At 39.5% G+C, this 27,901-nt stretch overlaps 1 protein-coding gene across 3 annotated transcripts; it reads left to right on the top strand.

Annotated features, from left to right (window-relative positions):
* Window positions 1–27: 27 nt before the first annotated feature.
* On the top strand, window positions 28–27,878 carry LOC111867405 (clathrin interactor 1). 3 transcript variants are annotated; one of them, XM_023857230.2, is made up of 14 exons: window positions 37–220; window positions 429–508; window positions 605–726; window positions 2,149–2,291; window positions 4,730–4,857; window positions 5,872–6,010; window positions 9,184–9,406; window positions 10,259–10,479; window positions 14,419–14,567; window positions 15,081–15,236; window positions 20,796–20,905; window positions 21,334–21,508; window positions 22,439–22,576; window positions 24,339–27,878. In XM_023857230.2, the coding sequence occupies exons 1-13, from the start codon at window positions 189–191 to the stop codon at window positions 22,555–22,557; spliced, it is 1,797 nt and encodes a 598-aa protein (XP_023712998.1). In that variant the 5' UTR covers window positions 37–188; the 3' UTR covers window positions 22,558–22,576; window positions 24,339–27,878. The 3 variants fall into 3 exon arrangements, with proteins under 3 accessions (XP_023712996.1, XP_023712998.1, XP_023712997.1); XM_023857229.2 differs by having other exon boundaries at window positions 22,439–27,878; XM_023857228.2 differs by lacking the exons at window positions 20,796–20,905; window positions 21,334–21,508; window positions 22,439–22,576; window positions 24,339–27,878 and adding an exon at window positions 16,555–19,866 and having other exon boundaries at window positions 28–220.
* Window positions 27,879–27,901: the final 23 nt, after the last annotated feature.

Genomic DNA, 27,901 nt, shown 5'->3' with positions numbered 1-27,901 from the left:
TGTAGATATTTTAGCATCAATGACTCGATGACGTTTTCTTATCTTGGTAGCCATATTGAACATATCAGCTGTTCGACGTTAGAATTTGAAGGATTTACATTAAATGGCTTAATCCGTGATCATCCAAATTACTACAATATATTAGTTATTATCAGATACGTAATTTGATTCATTTTATAAGTTTAAATATGTGGAAAGTGAGAGAAATTGCCGATAAAGTGTGAGTGTTGGTTTATTATGGTTGTCATTATTTTTGTGCAGTTCGAAACTGCTTTCATTGCTTTGCCTTTTCAGTTTTGTGTTAAGACATTGGTCGCCATCGTTTAATAATAATTAAATAAAAAATAATTTTACCTTAATTGTCCTACGGCAGTTTTATTTTCTGTACTTGTTTTCCCATAACCTTGGTTGGTTTTTGTTTTGTCTAGCACCAATGTTGTGATGAACTACACTGAAATAGAAGCCAAAGTCAGAGAAGCAACTAATGATGATAGCTGGGGCCCTACAGGTACACCACATGTTTTAGAAGTATGTGTAAAATGGTCATCTTAGAATGCACATGAAGATGTGAATGCCATTACTTATTTTGATTGTTTATGTGCAGGAGCACTTATGCAGGAGGTTGCACAAGGCACTTTCACATACGAACATTTTCCTGAAGTTATGACAATGCTTTGGAAGAGAATGTTGCAGGACAATAAGAAGAACTGGAGGCGGACTTACAAGGTAGTAATGATTGTTGTGAATGTGTACACAATTCCCTGTGGAACTCCGCAGGTTTGAGTTGTGAAATGTAAGATATTGTGCTAGTAGAAATATTTAGTTTACTTTGGTTTATTAAGTTGTGTTTGTAATTCTGTATGACTCTAACACATGAAACCAAGTTGTTTAGGTTTAGGCCCATTCTTTTCGATTCTGTGTTACATACAATAAATCAGTTTCCAACACATTTATTTTTCTTGCACATTCCATTCTCACTCACTCCTATGAAATTACTATTTTCTATCTCATTTTGTCTCAGACAGACAATATGAAATAACAATATGATCACATGAAAACGGTATTTAGTTGTTTTTTGCGTAGATGTAACACAGTGGGTACCCTTTCTGTACAAGGGGGTATAGTGGCCAGCTCATGAAGCTGACCACTCATCTCCATCTAGTGTCAAGGTTGATAATGCATAAATGAATATCCCTACTCCATCTTCATGGTATGATGCTTAATTAATTAAGCACAAGGGTTAGCTTTCTGAATCCATATGTATGTATGCATGTCTTTATTTTGTCTCTCTAGATCATTGTTACATGATATAGGACAAGTCATAGAACAAAGGATGTGTTGAGGTAAGCATAAGCATACTTATTAATTTTATACCTGTTGTTTGTGTGCATATTGAATGTATATTTAGTGATGGATTAGAAGTTGAGGTTATATCTTGTCAGTTTTCAGGCAGTGAGACTTTGCTAATAGAAATGGACTAGCAGCTTCTAAGTTTTAATTTATGATTTCTGCTAACCTTTCAGAATGATAAATAATTCATGAAGGAAAGTGGGTATTGCAAGTTATTTGCAGAACTTTATGGTACAAATGATTGTCATTAAAATTTTAAAAGTATGTAGCTTTTCTTTAAAAGAAATTCCTGTTTAAGTACAGGATATGCATTTTGAAATGTTTGGTTGACTGATGCCTTTTTGTCACACTTCATTTTATGTCTTGAATGAATGAATGAATGAATGAATGAATGTATAAGGGTTGGGCCTTCTTGGCCCTTGCACCACAACCTACAGTGATCTATTGTGCTTCCCCTTTTGATTATCCCCTCAGCAACCCTGCGCTTCAAATGAAGCGTAGGATTTTGTACATGGGGGTATTGAAATAGTCACTTGGTTCCATAAAGTATTGACCCAAGTGATGTAATCTTAAATAAGCTAAGCCTCACATTCACACAGGATATGTGTGGCTGTTTCATTTTCTTCTTGACACCTCTCACAAGTGGGACTGTCACTTAGTCCCAGTTTGAAGAGGTGTCCTTTAAGGTGACAGTGTCCTGTAAGTAGTCCCACCACCCCTTTTTTGCCTTTGTTGGCCGGTGGAGGATCTGATTTCAGTCTCTATTGTAATGGAAACTTTTATATTCCTCTGTTTTAGTCACTGTTACTACTCAATTACTTGGTGCGCAATGGTTCTGAGCGTGTTGTGACATCTGCGAGGGAACACATCTATGATCTTCGTAGTCTTGAGAATTACACGTATGTTGATGAATATGGGAAGGATCTAGGAATAAATGTAAGGTAAGCATATAATATAATGTAAAGACAATATCGCTTAAATTATTGAATAGTCGGCAGTCACATCACAGAATCTGAACCTGGCACATTTGTTCCACTGAAAGCACGCCCCAGAATATCGGTGTCGAGTGGGCAGCACTCCTTTGTATTCTGTAGTTCTGGGCTTGAATCTCAGTCAGAACCATGTCTATCTTGACTGGAGATTTTCTTGGTGTTCATCTGTCCCTGCAAGCAACTTTTAGGATGACATGACAAATTAGGCTGTAACCACTTCCTTCTTCACATTTTCCAGTTTTTTATTCACTAATCATCCCATCATTTTATGGTGTACAAACTGAGGTACCGACAAGTTTCCATTGCTATAGTATATTTCCCTTCTGGCAAGAGCTTGCCTGTATGAGATGTTACTTCAGTTTACCATAGTTTACTTTTCTTATTATTTTATGTGCGAGAATATGTACGGAATGCCCTTATACACAGAGGGGTCAGAAAAAATGTACTGTCTCTTTGATAGTCAATATCTTTGGAACAAATTGACATGTAGTTACTTCTTGCGCGGACAGAGAGAGAGAGAGTCATTGTATGTGTTTGAAGTGACCACCATCTGCGGCTAAACAACGTCAATGCCGCTGAACTGCTGAGCGAACTACGGCTGTCATTGTGTCTGTTGTGATGGCTGCACATGGCTTCGATGGTTTCTTGTAGCGTGTTCAGTGTCGATAAACTTCATCCTTCAAGGTTCCCATAGGTAGAAGTTGAGAGGTGTTAGGCCTGGAGACCATGGTGTATACTCAATAGCACCTCTTCAACCTATCAATCGTCCAGGTAGAGTGTCATCCAAGTACCCCCTGACATCTCTATGTTAGTGAGGTGGAGCACCATCTTGTTGTAGGTAAAATCTATCATCTCCCAACAGCTCTTCGGATGGCAGGGAAAAATTGATGACTGAAGCATATCGGGATACACCTGACCAGTTACAGTACCTTCAAAGAAGAAAGGACCAATCAAACCACGCGATGACAGACCACACCACACATTAGCACCCGGTAGATTCACTTCCTTGCCCACGTGAACGTGTGGATTTATAGGAGCCCAATACACACAATTGTGGCAGTTAACAGTACTGTTCATTTTGAATTGCTCCTTGTCAGACCAGATAACTTTCCCTGCAAACTCCGCATCCTTGTGAACCATGCCTTCAAACCACTCGCAGTATTCAAGCCTTCGATACAGGTCATCCTCGTTCATAGCGTGCAGCAGTCTTGGAATGTACACTTTCCACTTTGCAGCCTTCATAATTTACCTTACACTTGATCGGCTTACCCCAATTTCACATGCACACTAATTCACAGATTTTTGTGGTGATCGTGTGAAGTGTTGCAACACCACAGCACTGGAAGCTAGACATGTTACTATCCATGGTCGCCCAGATCTTTGCTTATGCACATCATAAACAGTACCGTCGGCTTCAAATTTATCCCAAATATGGACAATTGTTCGACGTGTTGGTGGCCGAGTTCCAAACTCATTCTGCCATTGTTGTACCTCCTAAATGTTTTCGTACTTCCAGTACCACTTCAATACAGTCATGCATTGCTCAAAGAACAACCTTTCAGCCATTGTTGCTGCTGTCTTCTGCCCGCACCGCGCACACGGCACAACACTCACATGACTCATGTGATCTTCGCCATCTGTTGAGAAAACATTACACTACACTACCGCGTAAGAATTGTAACTACATGTCATTTTGTTCCAAAGATATTGACTATCAAAGAGAGTACATTTTTTTGGACCCCCTGTATTATGGAGGGGATGTGTTCTTATCATGAATTTCTGTAATGCAGACCCGGTTTTTTTATCTTGTTACTCCTGTGTTGTTATTTGAGGTGTGTTCCTATGGAAATTTTTTCTTGTAAATTTGTAATAAAAAACGTTTCTTTTCCCATCACAAATAACAGTAGGTATGTAAAGAAAAATTTAAAGAGCCATTTGAACTTGATGGCACTTGTTAGACACCATTAGTAAAGGCAATACACTGCAAAATCTGAGCTGGGAATGGCAGCCATCTTGCTTGTGTCACTGGCATATGGGCATAGGCTGGGCAGTAATGAGATCACCAATGCATGTGCATAAGCAAGTTGAATTTCTTATGAACTGTTCATTTGTTAAAAGGAAATTCTGCCAGCTGAACTTGTTATTGTTTTGAATTTTCTGATACCAAAAGATGTTAACAGTTCATATGTCTGTAGGGATGATTTAAGGTCTGTATTATGTATTTCTGTTCATGTTTTATCGTTTCCATAATGGCAAAGTTCTGACTGTATATGTGAGTGTATCCCAGGTTGAGAAACTGGGGTGATGATTTCAGTGTTTTGATAGTTTCATTGCCATAGTTTCTTCCGCAATAAATTTGTGCAGTGATCCTGCCTTCTGTGTTTCAGACATAAAGTTCATGAATTGATAGACTTCATTCAAGACGATGATAAGCTTAGAGAAGAACGGAAGAAAGCAAAGAAGAATAAGGATAAATATGTGGGGATGTCAAGTGATGCAATGGGCATGAGGTTTGGTAAGACCCAGTGTATTTATGCTGTATCATTTGAAAAAACAAGTCTGGAAGGTAATTTTGAAAGTGTCGGGTGTAAGGTGCTCACAGCAGTGTGAATATCAAGTTAATGTTTGTCTGGGATGTAGTAGGGTGTGTAGTTTCAAGAATTTTGAACGTGGTAGTACTGGAATCTACAGTGTGTCCACAAAGTCCTGTCGGGATTTTGAAAAATTGTGGCTTGCAAAGAAATTGAACTAGCCATGTGTGAGTTGTGGCAGATCATAGTGAAACTCTGGAAGTATTTTACTGACCTCAGTAGACCACAATGTGTGCTCCCTTGGTAGCACGGAGAACGTCCAGACGATATTCAAGCTCTTGTCATGTTCTGTGGAGCATGTCCGTTGGAGTAGCCGAGATCGCATTCCTGATACGGGTCTTCAGGTCTTCAAGTCAGTTAACTGGTGTTCGGAACACACTGGTCTTGACATAACCCCACAGGACATTTCCAGGAAGATGGATTGGCAGAGACATTTCAATGCCTTGGCCTCCATGTTCACCAGACATAACACCACTGGATTTTTTCCTGTGGTATGTCAAGAGCAGTGTGTTCCGAACACTAGTTAATGGACTTGCTGGCCTAAAGACCTGTATCAGGAATACGATCTCTGCTGTTCCAGTGGACATGCTCCACAGAACATGGCAGTAGTTCGAATATTGTCTGGACGTTCTCCATGCTACCAAGGAAGCCCACATCAAGGTCTGCTGATGTCAGTAAAAAACTTCTAGAATGTCACTATGATCTGCCGCAAACCATATGTGACTAACTCAATTTGTTTGCACGCCACAATTTTTGGAAACCCTGATGGGACTTTGTGGATACACTGTATATCCAGTAATGTAACGGTGTGTAATCTTAGTGCTGGATGCACCATAGTTGTGTATAATGTGCTTTGTTCAGTATTTTTTAAAATATTTTTCTTAATATTAGTTTTATTGTTGTTTGATTATGTGTTTAGTAATGTTACTTGCATACAGGTGGCAGTAGTGGATGGGATGACACTCCTCGTTGGAAGAAGGATGAATTTGGTGATTGGGATCCGGATAAGGGGGGAGGAATGTCTCGTGGAATTGGCAGGCATGGAAGTAGGAGTTTTGATGACATGGGAAACAACAGGTAATTGATTTTGCTTTTAACCTTTAACGTATGGACTTTTAAATTGCCGACAGCTCCCTACGGCTGGAATTTAAATGGCCCTAAGTCTTTAACATTGCAAACCTTCAGAAAAAAATGCATATTTTCCGTTCTATGCAACATCGGAATATGAACTAAAAAGAACCTGAAAGACAATAAAATTTTCTACATATACACAAAAGGGCACAAAAATTAACTGTGATTATTTTGTCATGAAATGCAAAATATAATTGTTATTATATACGTTATGAAATTCTAAAGGACTTACCGTTGTTTTTCTTCAACCTTGAATCGTGGTGGTGATGTAAATATGACACTATATACAATAATATTTGGTTTGGACTGCCTCACTTCACAGTTTACACTCTGACGTGCGTGTGCCACTTCTTGAGGCAGTCCACCACACACAGTGCAACATCACACTTTTTAGAGCAGAAAAGTGTGCTCCTGCTTTTCTTGTTTATAGAACAAACGTGACAACGTCTTTGTTTCCCTTTAGCTGGCCAGTGTTTTGAATGTTTCACCTCCAGTCGACTCAGTTGGGCCCCAGATGAACTTGGCCTCCCCCGAGAAACGCCACTGACCGTGATATTCACCTCATGTGATTGAAGAATCAAATCACGCACCAAAATTTCGCGGAATTTTTTGTGTGTCATTTTTCCATCACATGACTTGTGTAACAGATATGCATTGAGAATAGTCATGTCTAGGAGGTGGAAGAATAATTTCTTTGTCCATTTCCATGTCCTCTGAGCAATGCCATAGCTATTCACCATTCTATCAGATTTGTCCACAAAGCCCATGTGTGCGTTGTAGTCTTCAGTTACATGAGGTTTGATAGCACGGCCAGATTCATCTCGGAAGTTGCCATCCAATGGGGAGGGTGCATATTCGTCAGAACATACACATCATGCTTGTCTTTCCAACGAACAACGCTTAGATTCCCCTTCACTCTTGTCAAAATATCCCCTTTTTTCAATTTCATCGATTTGGGCCGAATTTCTTGTGGCATTCCACACCTGTCATTGCGAACGGTGCCACACGAATTTATTTTATGCTCTAGAAGATCGTCATACAATGCAGGGGAACTGAAATAGCTGTCCATATAAAGTTTGTGTCCTGGGCCTTCTACTCTTCGAATTAGCTGGAGAACAATGCCATGGGTTGATGTAATTTCTTCGGTTGCAAGTTGCCTTTGTTTCCCCAAATAAACAGTCATGTCATATGTATAGCCCAGAGAATCACAAAGCTTGTAAATTTTTGTTCCAAATCTTTTGTGTTTCTTTGGAATTACTGCCGAAAAACCACTCTTCCTTTGAACAGCACTATCACTTCATCAACAGCAAGATGTTCCAATGGATTGTAAAGTTCACAAAATTTGCTGTTAAGATTGTTGAAAATTTTTCTAATCTTCCAGAGCCCATCGTACTCTGGCTCATCTCGATTTGGAGGAGCTTCGTTATTCTCAAAATGCAGGAATCTCAAAATATGGAAGAAACGGTTGCGTACCATGGTGTTATGATAGAATGGACTGTAGTACTGCTCATCTCTCGACCAATAATCTTTCAGGATGTCCCGCTGATTGTGGCCCATTTGAATTATTATAGCCAAAAGTTTTGACATTTCTTCAATTGTGATGTCAGGCGGTTGAGCAGAAGGGCCTGGAGCATCTTGGCTTGCCAAAAATTGATGAAAATATCTGTTTGTTTCTTGTACCAAGATCTGGAATATATGTTGGAAAAAGAGAATGAAAATGGAAAAGGGAGAGGACTGAGCACTTATATTGGGAGCAGCGGATCTGTTTATTCCACTCGGAGGACCAGCGAAATCTAATAGCTTTGGCGAATCCCCGGATCTTCTATCGCGAAACCTGATCTCCATTTCCCCTGCCTCATTACTTGAGGATGACGACGACATATGCTCACGAGGTTCAATGACCTCATCGAGTTCTTCCAACTCTTCATCAGATTCATCTTCCATTAATATTTCCTCCAGTTCTTCAGCATCGAGGAGTTATGAGTATCAGGCTTGTTTTTGAGGTTCCATCTTGGGGGAAGGGGCTTCCAGCTAAATCCTATAATTATGATGATTGAAAAAGTGAGACTGTTAGGAACACCTGTTAGGAACACTCGCAAAATTGTGATGCAAAGTAATTGCAATAGCAGTTGAAAAGTGCCAGTCTGCCACTGATACCGAAAGTCACAGTGACGAAGATGTCTTCATGCACAAAGTAACACTGGCTCAGTGGGTTTATACCTCTTCTGAGATTCACAATAAAAATGATATACAAAGAAATATAGGAGTCTGACACTGACTTCCTAACTGATAACGAAATATTAGAAAATCCGCCACTGACGTCCTAACTGACAATTCAACACTGCAAACCAATCCCTGAATGTGTCACACTTCCTTGAAAGCTCTGGTAGCACTGATATGCAAGCGCCCACGAATATTTCCTCCTCTAAGTTCTCAAAACAAAGCTGACCTCTATTGGCTCACCAGGTCATAAACAGTCATATCTAAATGTAAATAGTTTCGAAACCAGTACCCTGATAAACGATTTCATTGTTCAGAGCTAACAAATAAACGTCTGGAATGAAGTTCATGAGTTTGTTTGGGTTTCAAACCCAAGGTCAAACTTCCAGCACTCACAAAGGAAGCACGTAGCTTACCTCTAAAAATTATAACATTCGGCCAGCTCAGCTTGCTACTTGCTGCCAATAATTATATCATTCTGCCCTTAAAGGTTAATGAAAATTATTTGTGCACTTAACCTAACCACAGGATTGTAGAGAAGGAGGAGGAAGTAGTAGTGTTGATATCAGGGATTCAGATGTTAGATTTTGTACAGAGAACCACATAATTGGTTTAAAGGCATTTAGTTACTGTAAGTGAAGTGTAGCATGCCAGAGATGTCAGCATCAGGACAGTCAGCTTCAAGTGGAAGTGCCCCAACAGTGTAACCTTGTAACTCTGCATGATAGCTTCACTGCTTGTTGGAATCCAAAAATGGTGCTTGAGTTGTTTGTACTGCTGATACTGCATGTTGTATCAGGCTAAGAGGAGCCAGGTTCAAGCAGAAGTGTCACTATAGTGTAACCTTTCATCTGGTAAAGTTGACTGATAAGTTCATACTGAAATATGTTCTTTTGTAGTGATGATGGAGATAACTATGAATCTGACAGTGAAAGGGGCACACAGACAAGAAGAGGGCGTGAATACAGGGACAAGGACAGTGACAGTTTAGATTCTACAGAGAAAAGGGACCATAACAACAGTAAACCTGGTACTCCAGCCAGAACAAAACCATCAGCTGCTAATGTTAAGAAGATAGACCTAGGAGCTGCAGCACATTACGGCAAAGATCCCAGTTCATTGGTAAGTTGAGACAATAAATGCTGAAATAGTTCCTTTGCTTTCTGAGTTTCTCTTTCTTTGCCTTGTTTCTGTCATTTCTTCCTCCTCGTTTCTCCTGTCATCTTGTACTTTATGTTCAGTTTCATTATCATCTTGAAGTTTACTGTTTTCCATAGGCATTTGTAAGGTCCAGTAACTCAGTGGTCAGTAAGTTCAGTGAACAAGAGTTGTTGTGGACTGAAGACTAGGAAAGAGACAAGTCCCAAGATTTAAATATAATTTGGCACCTTCTGCTGAGTGTTGCAGTTGAATGGGTAGTACTGCTGCTTTGAAATTTGGAGAACCCAGGTTCACATCTTGATCCAGAGACTGGCGACATTGACTGAACGTTTTTTTTTTGTGGTTTTCCTCAGTGCCATCAGACATATGGTCAGGTAGTACCTCAAACATGACCATAACTGTTTCTTTCTATATCCTTTCAAATTCATTATTCACCAGCTGTCCTCACATTCAGCTCTGTGTGATTTGAGATATTGAACCCAGTGTTAAATTAACACAAATAAATACAAGAAAAAACAGACACTTATACCATGAGTGATGGCATGCAGTGATTAGCAGCAGCACAACCTATGTTTGTTTCTCTGCCAGTGCCGTAACATGTGAACTGGTTCTGAGCCTCCATGACGTTCCTGTCCAGTGGGCACCATGGTGTCTTTTCTTTGAGGGGTTGAAATGACTGACTCACTTCCATGTGGAGAGGTTAAGAATGCTTTGAGCTTCACCTCCACTCTCTCCCTGCACATCTTCTTGGCTTGGTACTGAGACGTGGACACCTTTACATTTATAGCTGTTGTGTGTGTGTGTGTTCTGCAGAACAGCAGTCCTGTGAAGGCAAGGCCAAATGCAAGCCAGCAGGATGGTGGCAGGGGGCAAGGTGGTTTGCTTGGTGATGTATTGGGAGGAAGTGCTGCCTCAGGTCTTGGTGATGAAGATGATTTCAATCCTCGAGCATCAGAAAATTCTCATTCCTCAACTGTAGGAGAGTTTGGTGATTTCACCAGTGCTTTTGGAAAACCTGCAGCAAGCAAAACTAGGTAATGTGCTAAGTGAAATGAAGTGATTGGTTAGCATGCTTGCTTTGTGTTTTGTGAGGGGTCTCAGGTTTGATTATGAGTCCAAACATTTGTAGTTGTTACTGAGGTTCTCGTAGTTCTCGTCAGTTCCTCCATCGAAATGCTAAGATAGTATGAAAAAGCTAAATACAGTCAACTCTCGATTATCCGGGGGCGGATTAACCGGTTTGCGGCTTAACCGGGGCTTTTTTTTTTAAGTTTATATGTTGTTTAATATTCATTCACTTTTGTTTCACATGGTGAGTTTAACACTATTTTCGCACTAGTGTGAACCGAGCTCTGCATTATTTCGTCCCGTTATGCGAACACAATGTTCTAGGGTGGGGGTGAAAGAATGCAAGAATTTTTGGAAAGTTTCAAGGACAAATACACCGCCCCAGGTTATTTAACGGTACCATCTCAGTGTGAGAGTGCATTGTGAAAGTAAGTATCAGTTTCTTAATATAGATCTTCAAGTGCGTTAGCAAAATGTCGGGGTTTAAAAGGAAGCGTGTTGTGTTAAGTATTCAACAGAAACTTGAAATTATCAATCAGCTGGAAAAAGGAGCTGTAGTTAAACAATTAGCAATGCAATACGGTATTGGAGAACAAACTGTTCGTGATTTGAAAAAACAAAAGAATGAGTTAATTTCCTTTGCTTCGTCTTCTAATTCAAGCGGAATGAAGAAGAGAAAAACCATGAAGAAATCAACATACGATGATCTCGACAAAGCGATGCTGACCTGGTTTAATCAACTAAGGGCACAGGGAACAACAATAACAGGACCAGTTTGTGCTAAACAAGCTAAATATTTTTTCGAAGCACTTGAACTAGAAGGGAGTTTTGACGCTTCTTCCGGTTGGCTAACACGTTTCAAGCAGCGTCATGGAATACGAGAAATCAGTATTCAAGGTGAGAAATTGTCAGGGGACTTGTCAGCATCAGATCAATTTTGCACCAATTTTGATAGTTTTGTGAAAAGTGAAAATCTGCTGCCAGAACAAATCTATAATGCCGATGAAACGGGTCTTTATTGGAAATGCTTGCCAACCAGAACATTGGCATTTCAAAATGAAAGACAGGCTCCAGGTCACAAATCCAGTAAGGAGAGATTGACAGTCTTGTGCTGTTCTAATGCATCAGGAACACACAAACTAATACCAGTAGTTATCGGCAAAGCGAAAAGACCACGCTCTTTTAAAGGAACAGTAGCTTCAAGTCTGCCTATCCATTATTTTAACCAGAAAGTAGCTTGGATGAATAGAGCGATATTTAAAGAATGGTTTGATTTTAAATTCGTGCCTCAAGTTCGTGACCATCTAAAATCCCAAGGCCTACCTGAGAAAGCTGTGCTCCTCATTGACAATGCGCCCTCACATCCTAACGAAAGTCTCCTGAGGTCAGATGATGGAAATATTTTTGTGAAATATTTTCCCGCTAATGTTACCGCACTTATCCAACCAATGGATCAAGGAGTTATCTCAAGTATGAAGAGAATCTACAGATCAAATTTGCTACAAAAGTACATCGATGAAGGCAATGATCTGACGTGTTTCTGGAAGTCCTTTTCAGTATTAGATGCCATATACGAGATTTCAACAGCGTGGGATACAGTAAAGCCATCTGTATTGAAAAATTCATGGAAGAAACTGATGCCTTTCATCACTAATGAAGATGACGAAATCCATGGATTCACTGGATTCAGTGAAAATGAGATAGCCATAAAATTGACAAAAGTGGCTAACCAAGTTCATGGTGGTGAAGAAGTCAACGAGGAAAATATAAGAGAGTGGTTTAACTGTGACTCGTGTGAACCGGGCTTCGAAATGTTAAGCAGTGACGAAATCGTAACTTCAATGGGGGTGCAGCCAGAAGAGCGGGAAGAAAGTGAGAATGAGGAAGAGGTGGACAGTGTTGCCAGTAAGAAAGTATCACATGGTGCTGCGCTTAATCATTTGGAATCCTTACTAGACTATCTTGAGAGTGAAGAGGACAGTTTATTAAGTGACAAGCTAATATTACGTAGGCTTCGTACGGATATCCGTAAAAAGGAAAATGCCGCGAAAAAGCAAAAGACAGTATTAAATTATTTTAAGTGTTAAGTGTGACCGTAAAAAGTGCTGGATGTTGTTGAACAGTGATTGAAATAACTAATTCATACTGAGTGTAATGTAAAGAAAGTATTAAATAGGCCATGAGATGACATAGAAATGAGGATGAATAAATTTAAATACAGGTAGGTCTATAGTATTATGAAGGTATTAAAAGGTAAAAGGTAAAGTTGTTCCTCTGCTCAACGAATTAAGCCCTACGCCATTAAGGCGTGTGGGGGAGTGGATGTATAGATCCAAATTTTCTTGACCTCGGCACTAGTTGGAGGTGAGTGGTCAGCTTCACGCCCCGGCCGCTTTACCCCCGGGGAAAGAGCCCCCGGTACCCATTGGATAGGAGGTTGGATGGACCCCAGAGCCGGTCTGGACGATTTGGAGAAGTTAAAATTCTTGACCCTACCGGGACTCGAACTCCGACCCTTCACAGTCGTCCAGCCCGTATAATAAAATTTGGCTTAACCGGGTTTTCGATTAACCGTGACTTCCATCCCCACCATTAGCCCGGATAATCGAGAGTTGACTGTAGTTCCGTTCAGTGTGACTTGTTAAGATTTATTATTTCAGTTATTCATGCCCTTACATGTTTCGGTCTTCAGAGGGACACCTTTACATCAATATAGTTAGAAGCCACCATTACAGTACATGTTCTAAAAGTCAAAGTATATACATACAATATAAATAATATACAATTAGCTGTAAAATCTAAAGTTTTTAGAACTACAGCGGCTGTTCCAGTACTTTAAAATATTTATAGTTAGTTTTTTAAAATATTGGAATTCATAAACCAAGTTGGTTCGTCCTAAGATAGTACTCTGCAGTAAGGTGTGGCCAGTTCCTTCAGCCTTGTCTCTCAGTTCATGAATTGTAATCACTGTTGTGTTTGAGCCCAGTTACTTGCAGAGTTGGTAGGAAACACATGTAATACAGATGGAGGAAAGGAGAAATTCATAACAGTTAGAGTCGGGAAATTTTAAGGAAAAAGACGGGACCTAGGAGTAGATAGTAGGATAGTGTTCGAAAGTAGCTTAAAAAGGAATGGGATATGAGTACATTGAGTGAACACAGCTGGCTCTGGATATGGGAAGGTGGTGGATTATTATGAACAGTGCAAAGAACCTTTGGATTGCTTAAAGGGCTGGAGCCGGCTGAGCCTCTGAGTAAGGTGCTACATGTAGTTAATTAGCTTGTTGAGAAAGGATTGCTAAATAAATTATAAGAGTAGTACTAAACATAATGTAAAGAAACTCTCTTGGTCTTACCTGTATATTTATGTCAGTGTTCATGCTACCCATATTTCTGTCTTAAGACTAAGGAATTTTCTTATTTTATTTTATGGAAGAGGTGGTTAGAAATAAACATTTTAATTATGTTCTGTTCTCTGTCCCTCCTCTGATGATGAGAATAAAATGTACTTATATGTTAGCAGGTGACCCAAGTGACTTTTAACATTTAACGCCACATTGTCTGACATGTTAATGTTGCCAGGCTTAGAAGTTTGTGAAAATGAGACCCAAGGCCTGCTTTAGGATTTTGCCTCCAACAAGCCCCTAGGTTTGGGTTTTGTTTTTGAAAGAGACTATGGTTGGCAGCGTTTACCTGGCACAGAACATGACAGCATAGTTTCATATTTACTTGAGTCCATTAATATGTAAGAACCAACTAAAATTCGTAGAACATTTTTAAAAGCTGTGGCTAATACCAAGACATGAATTACCTCATTTGTTTATGAAACAGACAGGTGAAGACAGTTTTTTTATGATTTGCTGTCTCACCGCCAGTTAGTACACTGTGTCTGTGTTTCTTTCGCAGTGGTGGGGATGATGAGTTTGCGGACTTTAGCAGCGTGTTCAATGCGAATGTTGCTTTGTCTTCCAATACTGTTGGCAGCAGCAGTCAAGAGTTAAACTCTGGAGCCATAAACAGCCAAGCTGCGATACCAAGCAGTAATGGAAATTTGGGTAAGCACTATCATGATCTCATTCCAATGTGGCAGTGACAGTGCTGGAGGCATGTACAAATCTGATTTGCTTGTTGGATGCACTCCACCCTTTGCTTGCACTTGAAGATGGAAAGAGCCAGCCTTTGAAATTGTGTAGAGCGATAGAAAAATGTTAACTTGCATGTGGAGTTTTATGTTATTGTGGTTAGAATTCTGAATAAACATTTAAAATGGTAGCAGAGTTGAGTGTGGAGAAAAAAATATAAGTTGTGATGCAAGTGGAGCTGAATGAGTGTGCCACAGTACAGGGTGTGTGAAGTTCTGTTTGTGTAGCAGAAATGTTCGCAAACTAACCTCTTTATTAGTGTTAACGTTTTTTTAATCACCCTGCAGTTTTATCCAGACAGTAGAAAATGCCTAAAGAAAATTCTTCCATAATGATAATGAACCTTTTGGATCATAGTAACTATTGACATGTGAGTGGAATTGTTAAGTGTGTGAGCTATTGTGATTTTTTCTTTTTCCTCCCCAGATGTTAGCCAGTCCAATGCAGATTTGCTTTCTGGCCTTGGTGGTGTCTTCAGTTCAGTTCAGCCCACTCCTTTAGCAAATAACAGTGCTCATTCAGCTGTGCTCCTTACGACGAATCATAACCTCAGTCCACTAGAAGCCACCTATACTTCACCAGGTGAGTAGTGTCTTCGGTTGTATAAGTTCAGTGTAGCAGTGACACTCTTGACCTATATTTGGGAGGTGCTCAGTTTGAATCTCAGCTAGGACACTTGAGTATTTTGGAAGAGTTTTTATGGTTTTCCTCATGTAGTCCAGGTGTATACTGGGATAGTACCTCAATTGCATCATGGTTGCTTCCAGATCCTTTACAGTTCATTTATCATTTCTGTCTTTTGCTGCTGTATAGTCTGGCTACTGGCAATATCATAAGATAATGAACGCATTAACTGCTCGTCATTCCGATGTACGCTTAAGGTTTCAGCAAAATGTAATATTCTGTATGTAGATGCTAAGAATTGGCGCATTCTGTCTGCGACTCAGTATTGGAGCCCTGTAAGGAATTTTCACTGCACAGCTGTTTGCATCATATCATGTCCACTGGATATTATACTGAGGGCACAGAAGGGAGTCCTGCGGATGGTGGGGATGACTCTGCTTGAGGCATGCCCCTCCTCATCTGCTGTTGTATTACCTTCTAGTTCCTACTGCCCTGTGTCATTATCCTGTCCAAAGCACATGTCACTAGCAAAGGTGATCATGTTATGACTACCAACATTCAAGTGATCAGAATGTTTAGAGAAGGGGAGTGTAGGGAGGTGCTCCAGAAGGGAAAGCATAACAACTGGAGGGGTGTGGGAGGGCATTGACGTGTGGGACTTCTTTCGGGGCCTCTTGTGCAGTGATGGTACTGATTTGTTGATGTGTTAGAGTGGCTGCCTCAGTCAGCTAAACATTGGCTTGAATCCTGGGGAATTTTCTGTTGTTGCCTAGAACTATAGATATATATGTGGCTACCATTAGACAGTGTGCCTAGAAGATGGAGACAGCCATGTTCTTCAGAACATAGGCCAGTCAGTTAATGGATATAGTATTTATTACAGGGAACCCTGAAATCCTGAATACTTCTGTATATTTTTTTTTATTTGTTTCATTCTGGTCCGTCACACTATTAAGTTTACAAATAAGTTTGTAAACTTCTGTACATGTTTTATTCCTTTACTCTCTATTGTTTCGGAATAGGGGACTTGCTGTCTTCTAGTTCTACAGGGCTGGCGCTCATGTTGTAACCCCTCCCATGTTCACTGTTCATCAAAGGGATGCACAGCTAGTAAAGTTTAATTGTGAATAATACCTTGTGGCTTTTATGTGTGAAACTGTTTCTTTTTGTGTGTTTATGTGATGAAGTGAAGGAATTTTTAGTACAGTGCATTTAATCTTGTTATATATGCGAGAGTCTTAATGAAGAACACCAAGTGAACTTTATCACCTTGCAGCTACCGAGAGAAGTCACGAATTGGAAGGAAATGTGCAGCTGGAAACATCAGCACAAGGTCAAGAAGGGCATTCGCCTTCATCACCTGAAGCTGATAATCCATGTTCCAAGATGCCCAATGAAAATGCAGAACACTTGTACCAATTTGCAAGGGAGTTCAAGATGTCGCCTCAGAACATCATGGAACAAAATGTAGAGGGTCGGGAAATGTCTGTTGTCACTAGTAACGTAACTGTTAATAGCAAAATCTGTGAAGTTGTAAGTTCTCTTGTGGCCCTCAAGTTGCCAGAGGGATCTGGTAAAATGAAGTCTCTCATTAAAGCTTTGGTATGTTTTCTGCCTGGTCCCTTTACACCACAAAAGTTTTGTGGCCTTGACATTCCATCAGCAGATTTAGCGAAGTTTTATGAGTTTCATTACAGACAAGTGCTCCAGATTACTTTGGAGAGATTCAGTCCTGAATGGGTTGATGCGGAAGCCGAAGTACTAATAAGTAAACTGATGGTGAGTGATGGAAGTGGAGTAACTCTGCTTTACGACACATTGCATGTACTGACGACAGCATTGAGAGAGACTAAAGGACCAAGTCAGAAGCTAGATTACATAATTAATGTATTGGAGAAGATTATGCGGAGTGGGGCACTAGTTTCTGCAGTACTGGATCACTCTTCTGATAGGAACAAAAGCAGTAGAAGCAAACTAAATGTTTTGATGATTCAGAACCATTTAGATCAAATTTGGGAAGAAATTGTGCAGTTGGTCGTATCATTACCAAGCAGAGTTTCGAACAAATTGAAATACACCATTGAGGATACATTTGTGCCAGATTTTTATTGTAAAGTATTATGTTGTCACATAGCAAGATGTGTGCAGTTTCTGTCTGAGGCTGTTTGTAATGAGGACATTCCATTGAAACTACAAGGGTTATCAGTTCTTCTGAGCAAAGTAATCATTAATTTCAATGATGGCAGAAAATCAGTTGGGATTCTTACGTTGATAGAAATCTTTGAACACTGGTGTTCTTCTCATGTATACCAAACTGTTGTTCAGAACATCCTCTTGAATTTGCACCTTCAAGCTATAGAGACTGTTCTTAGAATGATACTTGGAAAATGTTCGAGCCCGTCTGCTGTGCGTAACATTCTGGGAGATACTGTACATCAGTCACAAACCTGGAAACATGTTCTTTGCACCAAGATGCTTCTGATGTCTTACCATGACTGGAGAGACAGCACCCTTGTAGAGAATCTTGTAGGATATCTAGCATACATGCATTTTGAAAATGTTCGTAGGAAAGCTGGTGCAGATGGTGTTCCAGTTATCACAGATGGTGGAATATTGATTGATGTTTTGGTGAACCTTTTAGTAGTTTGGGGTGATGGGAGTGCACTGAACCACACACCTCTGGAGCAGCACATATACATCACTCAGGCAGTTATCTTGTGCGTTCACTACCTTCACATAACTCCACAAGCGGAAGAATGTGACAAAAGACGTGCACTTACTGAGAGTGAAAGGAAACTCATTGAGAGTAGACTTTTCTTAGGTATTCCAGTTCACTTGGAATCACCACTTGAACCCGTCCGGGCAGTAGGTATGATAACTGCAGAGATAGTCACAAGTGTCTTGCATGCAAGTGATGAACCAAAGCTGAAGTTTGAATATGAAGGCTTGAGTAAGGAAGCAGAGAGCATAGTGAGGGCTTTGAAGGAATTGGTTCCTAGAGAAATAAAAGTTGAAGTGAAGGACCAGCAGGATGTTGTTCGAAACCGCACGGATTGCAACACGCAAATGCACGATGATGATACTGTTGTTGGAAATGAACTTCTGCAGTGCCTCGAGTCCCAGTGTGGCTTGGCGTTAGTCTCAGAAGATGCTGGGGATCAGAATGTGAACGTAAGAGAATGGGGAGAGGAGTGTGTTAAAATGAAGAGAGCAGAGGTTGTGGATGTGGTAACGGAAGAGGAACACATGATGCAGCGTGACAGTGATGATAGCTTAGACAGTGATGATGATTTTATTCCATATGACATGTCAGGCGACATAAAACAGTCAACAAAGAAGCGACCAAAATATTTACGTGACCTTCGTGATGGTTTACTGGAAACTGAAGATTGTGAACGTTTTAGTGAGAGCCTTGAGGTCTGCGAGACACTCATCCTGGCTCAGCTGCCAGACGATGACGTCTCTCTGGGTATAGAACTTCTTGAAATATTAATATGTCTCGAGGAGAAGTTCTGTGTCGATAATTTTGATACCCAGCGTTATTCTGCATCTGTTGCAATTGTATTGACATTTCCTGAACCATGTGCTGAATACATCTGTTCCCAGTTTAATATGGGATTTGGTAAATACTCAATTGGTCAACGATTGTTCATGCTTGATTGCCTGGCAGGTGCTGCAAAAAAACTTTCAAATATACAGGCCCCTATCAAAACTTCAGAAGGCATGAAAGGTACCAAACACCCCCAGCTGGAAACTGGCAGAAAATTGGGCAGTACGCAAGACGCAAAAGAAAATGTTCCTCATAAGTTGGTAAACGCAGCTACAGATATTATAAGGAGGCGAATAGAAAGCCATACAAGGAGATTCATATCAGCTTCAAAGCCTGCACCTGTTGGTCAGGCAAATAAATTTTCAGCTGTAGCCGGTTCATTCTTTTTCCCTTTGCTTTATGGTGTAGGAAGTAGCTCAGGGGGAAACATCTTCCTGAGCAGTTCGAATGCAGACCGAGATTGTTTGTTGTTGGTCCATTTTCTTCACACCATTGCAGTAGTGATGACTTCATCGGTCAATTGTACAGCGTCCGTACGGATGGGCAAGGAGCTGATGGATCTCTGTTGGACATTGCGGTATCATTCACAATCGAAAGTGCGACTTGCTATCATGGGTTGTGTAGGAGCAGTGATCTTTGCTGTACCAAAGCCAAGACTGATATCAGATTTTTATGAATCATTATTGGAGTGCAGGTTGTGGCTTCTTGATGTAATGAAAAGTGGACTGAGGCAGGGAGATCCGGATTCAGAGTGCAGAGAATTTGCAGCATATCTGTTGGTGTTAATTGGAAGTGTAATTGGTGAAAATGTGCTGCCATCTGGTTTTGTTAATCCATTCTGAGGTGTATCTTTATTGAGGGAAAGTCTTTGCTTCAGGAATTGGTACATAACAGCTTGGCAACCCCTGTATCATGTACCTTTGTTGGCAAGCACACACAGGCCTCAATTTCATTACAGTTTGTAAAAGAATTTCTATTAACACTGCTTTCTGTATCTGTTACCTCATAAATTAGTAATTAAACGTGCTTAAATACTTATCATGTTGTATTATTTGGTACTGTTACTCTTAAGTACAATACAGTATGTTTCTTTAAGTCCATGATTCCTTTACCCAGCCATCTAATTTCCTGTATGGCTGTGATTTTCATATTGTACTTATCTATCTGTTTTAGTACCAATTTCATGGCACCTGGTTTATTGAGAGTTTTCACATTCCATGTACCTAGAGATTAGTCCATATTCTTTGCTAATTGTCGTCTTCCATTTTGTTGAGGTTTCCAAGGCTTGATTCCAGGTTTCGAGACATTTATATTTTTTATGGTGAGAGGTCATCAGCCTCTCACCCAACCCCCAACCTGGAGGACCAGGGTATCTCTTTTAGTCTGGATCATCCCCTTTGACCTGTCTGGCATGGGTGGCCCTACCAGTAGCTATGCTACTGCCGACATAGCTCTCAGGGTCATTTGACCACACAAGCCCCTCCACTACGTCAAAGTAGAGACACCACTGGGGAGAATAATGCTACATGGACCATCCTTATTTGGTGATAAATAATGCCAGTAAATGTTGAAATGTGATCAGTCTCTGGATTACTAATTATGGTAGGCGACTGGAAGAGACGATTAAATGCAGCTAGAATAATTATTTAAGATGAGTTTTACCTTGAAAAATTGACTTCTCTCTCATGGGGTCATGCCTTCAGGGCAGGAACCGCTGCTTTAGATTGTGGTACACACACAATGTGATTTCTATTTCCCCCTGATGATGATTGTGGTAGTGAGTAGAGGGGACTAAACAGCTGAACTTCAGAACTGAAATCATGGCATGGGTGTGGTATCTGTCATACATAAAGTTGAGACTTTCTCAGAGTAGGTGAAGGGCCATAGAAACGTTTGTGCAGCGTCCACCATGGGGTGTGAAGAATCCTTAGTGTGGAAGGATAAATATACTTCATGTCTGTGAGCAGGAGGACTTCCGAACTCTACATCTGGTGTCGCGGGGATACCACAGCTTCAGCCAGCAGTAGAACATCCTCATCAATCCACCACAATGTCTTCCAGCCAACAAAAACAGCAGGTACAGTTACAGTTAGATAAAAGTAGAACTGATCCACAGAACTTTCTGACCATCTGATTTAATTGTAGCACATTATTACATTCTCTGGCTTGATGTTTCAGCACTTTGCTGGTCGCAGAGTAAAGAACTTAGTAAACTTTTTGAAGCATGTTTGTTTAGGAGCAACATGCTGCAAGACGGTTGGTCTGAACCCAGTACTGCATCTTCTGTGTATTTTTATATACTTATTTGAATTATGTCTGTTGCAGTGATAATAGATAATAGATGCGATTAGGAAATGAAAAGTGAAGAATTATGTTTTTGCTGCATTTTTTAATATATAATTACTGGGGGGGAGGTGTCAGCATATTTTAAAATCCAAATGTTTCTGTGGATGAAAAAGTGTGACCAGCAACGGTGTGCAAGTTTGTTTTGCATGTTTTTGTTAGATTGGCAGTACGTGGACCAATTCTGGGAGTCTTAATATTGACATTGACAATCTAAGCATATCTGGTTTCCGAGGAACATCCAGATCTGGCATGTCGGCTCCATCAATGAACCAGCTGGCTGTGAGCAATCCTACGTCTCCCTTGTACCCTCAGCAGACCAGTAATCGGCTACCAGGTATTTTATGCATTTATCCCTCTTATGTTGTTTTGCAGTTGTATATGATTGAGATCTGTTTTGTAAATGTTGATAACTATTATGAATACTGATGAACTTAAAATGTATACTTCTGGGATTAGTAATAACTGATCATGTAGCTGCATCTAACACAGTAGAACATAACTAAGACTCTGCTTATAGAACCAGAAGGTTCGACATGGCTAATACCAAAGCCCACCGCTGGACACAGTCCTAACCCAGTTGTATCTACCCCCATCCTCATAACCTGTTTCCCTAACATCCATCATACTAATTGAGTCTGGTAGCAGAACCTGAAGATTCAACATCATCAATGCCAAAGCCCACCACTGGATGCAGTCGTCATCCAGTTCTTTCCAGCTCTCATGCCAAGCTTGCTGACAGCTTTTTGTTTCTTACTTGCTTAGGAGCCGGGATAGTGTAGTCGGTATAGCGACTGGCTACGGGCTGAATGACAGAAGGATTGGAGTTCAAGTCCCAGTAGGGTCAAGAATTTTCTCTTCTCCAAGTCATCCAGATCAGCTCTGGGGTTCTCCCAACCTCCTATCAAATCAGTACCGGGGACTCTTTCCCCCGGGGGTAAAGTGGCTGGGGCGTGAAGCTGACCACTCACCTCCAACTAGTGTCAAGGTCAAGTAAATATGGATCTATACATCCTTTCTCCCGTACGCCTTCATGGAGTAGTGCTTAATTAGTTAAGCAGAGAGACAACTTTATCTTTTTACCTTGCTTGGCTTATTCTGCAGCCACAAAGGTGGAGGTAGGATATTCCTCTGAAACACGTGAACTTCTATCAGACTATGCAGTATCACATCCCAGAAGACAATATTCTTCATTATCATATTTGTCAGAACCTCAAGTCCAGCTTCAGAGTGTATTGTATGTATGATGTGTGGTTTGTTATTCCAGTCATGTCTCCTGGAATGGGTGGTGTGGGTGTGGCACCGGCCTGGCCCCTACAGCATAACATGAGTATTCCACAACAGCAGCTGCCTCAGAACCAAGCATTCTTCCCAGCATTTAAATGAGGGTATCTTCTGTTGTTAGGTAAGCATTTCATATGTGGGATCAAAGCGTTGCAGCTCATGTGGCATGTTGTAACATCATAGCCAAAGCCAAAACTTGTCAAGTATTCATTCACACAGCTTCCAATTTGCTTATTTTTGGGTATATCATAAATACTCGGAATATCTGCCAGGCCACTGTCTACTATTTCGGCGTTGGTATCCATACACAATTTGAACGGGCATTTGATCTAAATTTGTCAATACTTGAATCTGGAAGTGGTTAGTTATACATATTTATGTTACTCTGTAGAGGAAATAAAAGATGTATGATTTTAAATAAATTTCCCTGTTTTACCAGATACTGGTAATGGTGTCTTGTTGGTCATGCATGTTTATGGGTCTGTGCTTGTACACTTACGCCACGAGATGTGGCATTGCGCTATCTGTGCCAGACAACCATTTACAAATTTTGTGCTTGTAGTTGGCTTCTGTTCAAACTCACGCTTTATTTTTGCCCCATTGTTTACAGTATTTTAAAAGGAGGAGCAAATTGGAATGCTGGTTTCATGTTTCATTTGCCAGAGTTATGATATTATCTGATATGTGAATTTAAAGGTTATATGAAAAAGTGGGAGAATATATTTTTATAGCATTGCCCTTTAAGTTGTAAATACTAGTTGGGTTAAAGCTTCCTCCATTTTGAGATGTATTAAGAGAACTAGGAAGCTGTGAAATAGTCTGTTGCAAGATTTCATTTACATTTCTGAACTTGGTTCAGTGTTACATTCAGATATGTACAGTATTGTGTTAATGCATTGCACTTGGGCTGCTGTGGTGGTGAGTAAGCAGATTGTCATGACTTGCAGTCTGCTAGTTGCAAATTGTTTGAATTTGTTATTAAATAAGGGGTAACGTTGCAATATATGCAGTGGATTATGGTTCACTTGTGATAGAAAATTGGGAAATAACTAAAAGGAAAAGGCAGATGTATTGGAGATTGTGCCTTGCAAATGGACAACACGCAGAATAGTGAATTTTTCCACGTGATTACAACTGCACAATACAATTAATGCAATTAAATGCTGAGTTCATCTAAAACTGATGGTTTCTTGTTTCGTTCGTTGTGTGGGCAGTGGGTAAGTCTCAATAACTTTCAGGCTCACAGTTAAGAACATTCTGGAGCTGCAGTCTCTTGAACAATAAGAAGGAATACCGGCATTGCATAAATATTATTAAATGTATCTCATCTTTCTCCTTCCTTTTCTGTTTCTCATCATCTTTGCATTTACATTGTACATTCCTGTATCAGAAAACAACGCTGGTCATGCAGGATTAAGATCAGACACCCGTGTGTTCTGATGTGGTGAGATATGAATAGTGTCTTGAAACACACAGTTGTGCACTGAGGATATGAATGGATTAGAGTGGGCCTTTGAGCATTAGAATGGACTGGCCTGTTGTTTGGCCACCCAGGTTTTGCTCTTTTATTGAAGGAATTTGGTTTACTGTCATAAGATTACATTTGTAGAATACAGTAGCCAGGTACCCTCTATGGACTGGCCTAGGAAGGTCTGTCATAATTCATAATGTCTCATATTTGAATGACCGTGATACACTGCCTTGAAACATAATAATTCATTCAGTTCTACCAATGTAAATTGCCTCCTATGATATTTGGAACTGACTCAGGATTATGGCTTTGGTATCAGCAGTTTTCAATGACTGATGGGTTGTATTGCTAGTTCGTTAGGCTTAAAATATCATGGTCTGTATTTTCTAAATTGAAAATGTCTCTACCATAGAAGAATTGCTGGAGGTGTGCCTCAGGTACTGAAGCAGTTGGGGTGGTGTGTAGTTCCCAGTTAGTGTCAAGAGTACTGATGTTAATCTTATCTGCATCAGGTATTTATCAGCATGCATGGCAGTACATTAACAGTGCATAACTTTGGCCTTTGGTCACAATTTCCTTCACATGATGTCTGTTGTTTGAAGTTATATTTTATACCTATTAACCCTTTCCATGCTGTTGACACACTGTTTTATTCATTGACAAGAATATCTTTATGATCAAATAATGTAGGCAGAAGGTGGTATATGTGTGAGAAAACAGACATAGCACAGAAGGGTAAAAACCCACTAAGATAACAGAAGTTTGTACAAAGCATAGGATATGAATTTGTTCATTTGAAGTAACAGTTAATTTGCATTCCAGATTTAAGCAAGAATTAAAAATTGATTTCATTCCATGCGTATATCCAAGTGAGAAAATGACAGCATAATATTTCTGTTAAATAGAAGCAATTATTTTTAAAATATATATTTTTCTTTATTTTTAAAATATTCAGGATATTAATGATGGACTGATTGAATTAATTTTGCAGGATTCTTTCTGTTTTAGGGATATGTTTGTATATTTGTTATATATATATAAATGAAGCTTATGTAAATATATATAGGGATAAGTATTAATAATGTAAAAGTTGCACCATGATTGATTTTACATTTTTGGTTTATGATATTTGGGTGTATTTCCTATACAGAACACTCTCATACTTGTCAGATATGGCAAGATGTGGCAGTTTCAAGCATGTAATCACATTCTTGGAGCTCTGCCACTGCTCATGGTGCTGGGGTAAAGAATTTTGTACAGGTTGCTGAATTATAGGGGCACAGACTGTGTTTATTATGAAACACATTCAGTGAAGACAATTCAGAACATGTTTCTTCCTGATACAGTGGAACCTCCTTTCAGTGTTTATCAGTTTAAGGTTTTCCCTCATTTAATGTTGAATTTCAAGGATTCTAAGTATTCCATTGTTAAATTTCCTCAGTTTCCTGTTCAAATATGCTGCTCCCAAAATAAATCTTAAAGGAGGAAATCGAAGTTTCACTGTAGTGATATTCCATTTTTTTAAGGAACTCTGGTTGAAGTTACAAATTAATGCTGTTGTGTTAATGATAAAACTATTTCCATCTCGATTTTTACATTCTTGACATGATGTTTAGTTGATTTGGATTTAACTTCTTACACATCTAGCACATAATATGGTTAGGTAAGCAGAGAGAAATTTTGTCCATGCATACTTCAAACTAATAGTTTAAACTTTTACTAGAAGTATGCAGAAATCCACTATTCTGTTTGTCTTTCTAATATGTTCTATAAGAAATGTGTGGGAAGTATGTACAGTGTGATGACCGTAACTTGTGGGAAGCACTATAATGAGACTCCTATGACTGTAAAAGGATTAATGAGGTTTAGTGTGGAAGGACTGTCATGACGATCCTCTGAAGGATGAAATTCATCAGAATAATATTTAAAGATTTATTATCACACAGAAACAGTTTCCAGTTAATGCTCTTTGGGGGAATAATTGCTGTGTATTGCGAGAATCTTATGAAACACATAAATACAATCTGTGGGCAAAATGTGGAGGTAGTATGTATAGTTTGCATCTGTGTCCTTAAGGGGACCTTCATTTGGTTTCATGACTTTCAGTTTACAAAATGTGGCTATAAAGTCTTGACGATGCTTTCCTGCATCTGAGGTTCAGAAACTGAGTCAACATGAATCTAGCTTATGAAAATGCTCTAAAATGTGATTTAGCAATTAAAAACAAATTTCACTTGTCCCTAATTACTTCTGTAAAGTACTCTATCAGACTGTATGTAATTTAATGTGACATTGTAAATTTAAAATCAACTCAGTATATTTCATGTTGGTAGGCACCAGAAAAGGATAGCTGTGGGAAATGCTGTTCTGGGCAGTGCACATTTGGAGCACGTGTTCATTTAATGCTATTAATTAATGGCAGGATTTTTCATGTGAAATGTGATGGCCCACATTAACTTCAGAATAGCCTCATTGACCCCTGCTCCATATGAAAAGGAAAATTAATTGCCTACATCATTTTAACGTGCACTCACAGTGTCTTCTTATCCCACTGGTTACACACTGAAAAGTTTGAACAAACATGGGCCAGATGGCTGAGTTCCTTGGATAAATGGAAACACACAGTTTTCTGTTAACTTAGTGCACAGATTGAAGCATACATTGCGCAGGTTTGTACAGTAATCTGTGTTTGTCGTATTTACTGCTGTTTCATCATGAAGTTTTTACTCAGTAACTTAATACCATCTGCAACACTATGTATGCAGGTAATGGAATAGGTATATTCCTGTTTGAAACATCTTTGAGGGTATGTTGTACTGTCAGGCTAGTTGTCAATGGAAATGTCATCCACTGCATCACTCTTTGAGCAAACATCAGCCATGTATCCCTTCTGCCACTTTACATACACACTGCCTTCACCTTGGGTAGGTGACCTTATGGAGGAAATGTCCTATATGGTGAGTTTGGTTCCCACTCTATGTTAAATGTAATCTAGCAATATTCTGATGATGTAATGTACGTAACTAATTGATGAAGAGATAGCTTCAAAGATGTTTTAGACAGAGTATTATAATTTGATCAAGAAGTTTTGCAAACCAAGCTATGCATGCTTCAGTGGTAAAAATAGATTGGAGTATGATGCCTTCTATAAAAAAAAAAAAGGCTGTCCCTTGAGTAGATGAATGTGTTTATATGTACATTTTTTTTTGTTTTACATTACAGAAATTGTGAACATTTTTACTTGGGGAATAGGTTGTGGTTATTGTTACATATGGTGTGAACTGAAATACGTACAGATGCTGACAACAGTACAGTTACTATGTACATAGCAACCCTATTTGTTGTAAATGTCTTAATAGGAACATCGGTGTATTCAGAATTAATTAACATTGTGCCTTAAGAAAAACTAGGACTGTCTGCAACTGATGAATGTAATGAATATCTTTCAGTAATTTAAATAAAGTGTCATTGTTTAAATCATTCTTTATTTTAAAGTTTTCATACCCATACTTGTTTCTCATGAACTTCACCAAGCAGCATATCCTGAGAAACTGATCATCACTCAGACTGTGAAGAAATCACACGCTTTTTAGAACCATAAGGTTCAATATTATGTCCATGACTAGGCCATATCCTGAGGCAGATGAAACTAATCCACAACCCCTTTCACAGTTTCAGATCCGTTTTAGACTCATGGGATAAGGGTCTGGTTTCTATGTACTGAACAATGAAGCTACAGCTCACAATTCTAAAAATATAATTAAAGGCAGTCCTAAGAAAATAAAGTTCCTTCCCTAGATGTTGAAATGGTACAGGAAGAACTAAGGATAATTTACATGCAATTTTAGATTGAAATAACAATGACCGTAGATTCCGGGAAATGATACCTCATAGACTGGTGAATAGTTACATGTGCTTCAGAGGAACCTTGTCCCTCCATCTTCAGGAAAAACAAGACCTTAAGAGAAGACAGCA

The sequence above is a fragment of the Cryptotermes secundus genome, unplaced genomic scaffold (genome assembly GCF_002891405.2).
Source record: "Cryptotermes secundus unplaced genomic scaffold, Csec_1.0 scaffold423, whole genome shotgun sequence".
Classification (NCBI taxonomy): Eukaryota; Metazoa; Arthropoda; class Insecta; order Blattodea; family Kalotermitidae; genus Cryptotermes; species Cryptotermes secundus.
This window is presented reverse-complemented; position numbering and strand designations above follow the sequence as displayed.

What these genes read in the sequence shown, in the direction of transcription:
- LOC111867405 (XM_023857228.2), top strand. Translation starts at nt 189, where the DNA reads ATGTGGAAAGTGAGAGAAATTGCCGATAAAGT. An exon ending in TGATAGCTGGGGCCCTACAG is followed by an intron (nt 509 to 604) that starts GTACACCACATG and finishes GTTTATGTGCAG; the next exon opens with GAGCACTTATGCAGGAGGTT. An exon ending in GATCTAGGAATAAATGTAAG is followed by an intron (nt 2,292 to 4,729) that starts GTAAGCATATAA and finishes TCTGTGTTTCAG; the next exon opens with ACATAAAGTTCATGAATTGA.